General features: G+C 42.5%; 1 protein-coding gene and 1 long non-coding RNA gene across 2 annotated transcripts in view; one reads left to right on the forward strand and one right to left on the reverse strand.

The window, feature by feature from the left end:
- Window positions 1–1,701, reverse strand: part of LOC138019727 (uncharacterized) — a 4,078-nt gene extending 2,377 nt beyond the window's left edge. The window contains exon 1 of the long non-coding RNA XR_011126221.1: window positions 1,488–1,701. This is a non-coding gene — a long non-coding RNA (uncharacterized lncRNA). The remainder of the gene's footprint in view (window positions 1–1,487) is intronic.
- A 3,240-nt stretch (window positions 1,702–4,941) lies between these two features.
- LOC138020938 (uncharacterized) overlaps window positions 4,942–5,000 on the forward strand; it is a 678-nt gene continuing 619 nt past the window's right edge. Inside the window, exon 1 of the mRNA XM_068867826.1 lies at window positions 4,942–5,000. This exon is cut by the window's right edge and continues 619 nt beyond it. Within this exon, the coding sequence (XP_068723927.1) occupies window positions 4,942–5,000 (59 nt within the window).

Consider the following 5,000-nt stretch of genomic DNA (forward strand, 5'->3'; position numbering starts at 1 on the left):
CTTGTGTCAGAGAATTGCATGATGTCCGCTTTATTTGTGCCTTCTTAATTGAGATGAACGCCGGTGTACAAAAAGAAAAAAAAAGAAAAGAAAAACATGCGACTAAGGAAACCGAAAAAGATCTTTAAAACCAAAAAATCGATTTGCGTTAAACAGTAACAGTGACATTTCTTTTATCACTGACTCAATACCGAAATTCAAGCTCGTTATATTTGGCTAAAGAACTTGTCCAGTTTTACATAATGTACGAAAACATGAGGTGGCGACGCGGTAGGGTTGTAGTGGCTGCCGAGTCCGCCTGGTCGCACTAATTTCTAACGGTATATTAATGTGGTCTGGCGTTGACTCTGTTAACAATAACAACAACAACAACAACACTTTCATCAAGATCTCGGATGGAGAGGCTAAGCATGGCCGTGATGTTTCTTTAGGCTAGAAACCAAACACGAAACAATAATAATAATAAGCAAGACCCCATACGCGGCGACACCATAATAAATATATATTTAGTAGTTGCCGACTTCAGTTTTACTTAAAGGCACGCTAGCGATCTTAGACAAATTTAATTCGCTTATCTGAGTTGTGTACAAATTTTTTCGAAGTAAAATTTCAAGAAGGTCTGCATGCGTCTCCCAAAAATAGCAGCCTTTATTATTTCAATGTATATCTTATCTAATTCTTATATAATTGTTGTTAGATCACTACGAGGGCTCAAAAGTGTTTTTCAAAAATATAATATGCAAACATGAACCAAAACCCAGGTGGGCCAATCCGTGGTTCATTGATGCTCAAAATATAATAGAAGGTAAACAAAACTGAGGATAGTGTGGACAGTGCCAAAATTATAGCTAGGCAATCTGAATAAGTTCCCTAATTGCACGGCCCCTGCGCTGCGCTGTGGGAGCTAGGACGCTAGTTTCTTAGAAAGAGCATTTCCCCGGCGAAGTACCAGAAACGCGGTCAGCAGATCAAGAAACTTTACTGCAAACAGCAGACAACCTGTGGTATCCTAAACCGGCGCTCGTTATGTAGGATCGCGATGTATCCTCATTCCGTTTACTGTCAATAATTATGCTATGAAACAGGCTGAACAGTTATTTGGTTTTATGAAAGAGTCTAATGATTTCCCCAAGGATTGGGGAATGGGTTATTTGCGTCGACGGGTGGCATTTTCTGTTTTAGACCATCCGGTGGCAACTGGGAACTGAGCATTTTGTGAGCTCGTAATAAACCCGTAAAAGATGAAAGAATGTGGAGGCTCTATGCGGCTTCCTTTCGCAGTTCAAAAATATTTCTTCATATTAGCTTCTTCATGTTGATTGGTGAAAACCCAATGAGACAACTTTCATAAATGGCAACCACCTTTACATTAGTTTGGTCAAAGAAGTAAGAAACTATCATATTAGCATAATCGAAAGCGGAAGAAGGCAGGAAAATTCTTATTTTCTCTTGATCTAAGGCAAGTGAATTGCACACTCTAAACTTACCTTACATTTAGGGCATCTAAACAATTGAATTCCCTCTAACAATGGGCAGAGAAGCAACATGCTAAGACAAAACAAGATTATGATAGAACTCTTCATTTTGGTGTCCTGAAAAGAGGTGGCCCTGCGCGGTAAAATGCTAGCCTTTATGACAGAGGTGAATAACATGTTATTTTCACACGATAAAGTAATTAAAAGTAATTAATTGATCCCACAGAAAACCGAAGTTGTTTTTAATAAAGTCAGCTAACTGAGTAAAATTCATAAGTTCTCTGTCTTCTTCATTTTCGCAGGGAAAAATGAGAATTGGAGCACAAAAATAGGCAAATTTGTCAATTTGAGAAATGGTTCTTCAAATGGACCTTGTCGATAATTCGTGCCACACTGACAAAATTTCGAATGATCCGTCATTCAATAGCGTCATTCAATAGCTGTCTTGGAACAATTCTCCTTGCGGTTGGCTGAAAAGCGCATTTTTATCACGATTACAAATAAGTACAAACAGGGAACCAATAGTAGAATGATGAACAGACATTTGTTTGCAAGCTACAAAGAGTTTAAATGCTATTTTCACACGTGAAAAGGTCACTGTTTCTATGGTAACATGAAAATAGGACCTTACGATGCCCTTCGTGAAATGATTTAGTATTTCATTGGTGTTCGCTGCGCTCACTCGTGAAATATTTTTCAACAGTCGAAGAGAAATTTTGTATCTCCGCGCGGCCATGTAATATCCTTTATTAATTGTAATCACTTCACGACTATTCCAAGTTTTTTATTTGACAAAGGTGTTGCAGTTCCTCAGGAATGAAGCGGCGCTTAATTTAGGGGAGAAAATTAAAATTTATCCTCAAGTCCTGACGTTCTTCACAGACCTTTTTCATAATGGCGTCCCAATAAAATCTTCTTTTGTTTTAATGCTAATAAGCCTTGCTAGCCTCGTTGCAATGGGCAAAATTCAAAAGAATATGTTACCCAAAATGAGGTCAGTAGCTACAATTAACATAAATACCATAGAATACTAAATCAGTCGCCATTTATGAAAGTGGTCTATAAGACTTGAAATTTAGCTCTTTCACGTTGTTTTGCTGACAGCGGCAAAGAAATGAACGAAAGTGTAAAACGCAAGTGCAGGGCGTGCAAAGCCATAATTGTTTTTGCCACTAAATATGCAAATTTGTGATGTTCTCGTTTCCGTCGCCGTTATCTTTGCTAAAGCTCTCTGTAGAGGTTTTGCACGGGAGCCATGTTGCATGGCAGGAACAATAAAAATGTTTTACATTAGAAACAACAACATTTTTTCCCATAGGAAAAAGAATCTATTGTTCGTGCCATGTAACATGGCTGCCGTGCTAAACCTCCATTGTAGCATTATATGGGCAATCACATACCCGACCAGGCTAAATTCGTTGTTTATTTTATAAATAATTTTAGATAAAATGAAAACATAGATAGTCATGATACTTGATACCTAATAATCAAGGATCTACTAGAAGAAGACCAGCTCTCACTCTTTGGAGCTGGAATGTCCGAACGATGTTGACCGGCCATACAAAGGATATACGCGACAATGATGGACTACGCAAAGCAGCTGTCATCAGCAGAGAGCTGGATAAACTCAACGTCGACATCGCTGCTCTACAGGAAACCCCGCCCAGCTGGTTGCGGAAGCCTTAAAGAAAAGGAGTACACATTTTTCTGGCAAGGCAGAGACGAAGATAAACCTAGAGAGCATGGAGTTGGTTTTGCCGTCAGCAACAAGCTGCTACAGATGGTGGAGCCGGGCTCAACCAGGTCAGAGCGTCTAATACACATGAAACTTAACACTGATTTAGGCACCACCAGAGTGGGCAACGATCAAGGCTCTTGGCCCAACTGTCTCGGTCATTTTGGCGTCGGCAAATGCAACGAAAATGGTCAACGTCTGCTGGAGCTTTGCACCCACCATCATCTCTGCATTACTGACACATTCTTTGGCGTGAAGGTGCATCATAGGTTCTCGTGGATGCACACCAGATCTCAAAACTGCCATCAACTGGACCTCATCATCTCACGACGGGAGCATCTTAACAACATTCGTATGACAAGAGCATACCACAGTGCTAATTGCGACACGGATCACTCCCTTGTCCAAAGAAATTCCATCGTGCAAAGCAACCCGCCAAATTTCGCATCAACACTGCCGCCACTGCCATCCCTGAAAACGTATCTCTGTTCAATGACATCCTGAGATCGAAACTTGGGGACTGCCAGGAGCTCGATATAGATGATCACTGGTGTCACATCAGGGACTCGACCCATGCTGCAGCATGAAAGGCCTATGGCAAAAAGGAACCTAAAAGCCAAGACCGGTTCAACGCAAACATCATGATTCTCCAACCTCTTATCAAAGAAAAGAGGCATGCCCTGCAGAACTACCAGCATAACCCCTCTCCTAGCTCTCTGGAACCACTCCGAGAGGCCAGACGACGTGCGAAAGAAGAATGCAAGAACTGTGCTAACAACTACTGGACGAGTCTCTGTGCTGAGATCCAGTCTGACGCTGACACTGGTAATTCGAGGGGCATGTTTGAGGGCATCAAAAAGGCAATTGGACCTATGCAGTCCAAGTGCGCACCACTGAAGACATCAACTGGTGAGACCATTACTGACAAATCAAGACTGATGGAGTGCTGGGTGGAGCACTACAGTAAGCTCTATGGTGGAATGGACTCTGTCTCATCCCCTGTTCTCGACGACATTGAGAGGCTTCCCATATTGCTTCAACTTGATGACGCCCCCACCAAAGAAGAACTCTCAAAGGCTATCAATGATACATCATCTGGAAAGGCCCCAGGGCAAGACGGCACCCCGGCTGAAGTGTTCAAATGTGGTGGAAGCCAGCTGCTTAACAATCTCCATCAGTTGCTCTGCAAATGCTGGGAGGAGGCATCCGTCCCATAGGAGATGAGGGACTCTATAATCATAACCCCCTACAAGAACAAGGGAGACCGCAGAGACCGCAATAACTACCGTGGCACCTCTCTTCTGTGCATTGCCGGAAAGCTGCTTGCCCGAGTAGCACTAGACCGCCTACAAAAGCTCGCTGAGAGGGTGTACCCTGAATCCCAGTGTGGTTTCCGCTCCAATCGCTCGACAGTGGATATGATTTTCTCAATGAGGCAACTTCAGGAGAAGTGTAGAGAGCAACAACAGCCCCTTTACATTGCATTTATCGATCTAAGAAAGGCCTTTGACTTTGTCAGTAGAGACGGCCTCTTCAAGATCCTGCTATTAATGGATTGCCCTCCAAAGCTCCTGATCATGAGCTTCATCAAGTCGTTTCATGATGGGTCACGGGTTACTGTGCAATATGACGGAAGCACGTCTGAGGCATTCGACATAAACAGCGTCCTGAAACAAGGCTGTGTATTGGCCCCAACTCTATTCAACATCTTCTTTTCGGTTCTCCTGAAACATGCATTCAAGTCCATTGAAGAAGGCATACTGCTACGGACTCGTTCTGATGGAAAACTT

This window comes from Montipora capricornis, chromosome 10, assembly GCF_036669925.1.
Source record: "Montipora capricornis isolate CH-2021 chromosome 10, ASM3666992v2, whole genome shotgun sequence".
Classification (NCBI taxonomy): Eukaryota; Metazoa; Cnidaria; class Anthozoa; order Scleractinia; family Acroporidae; genus Montipora; species Montipora capricornis.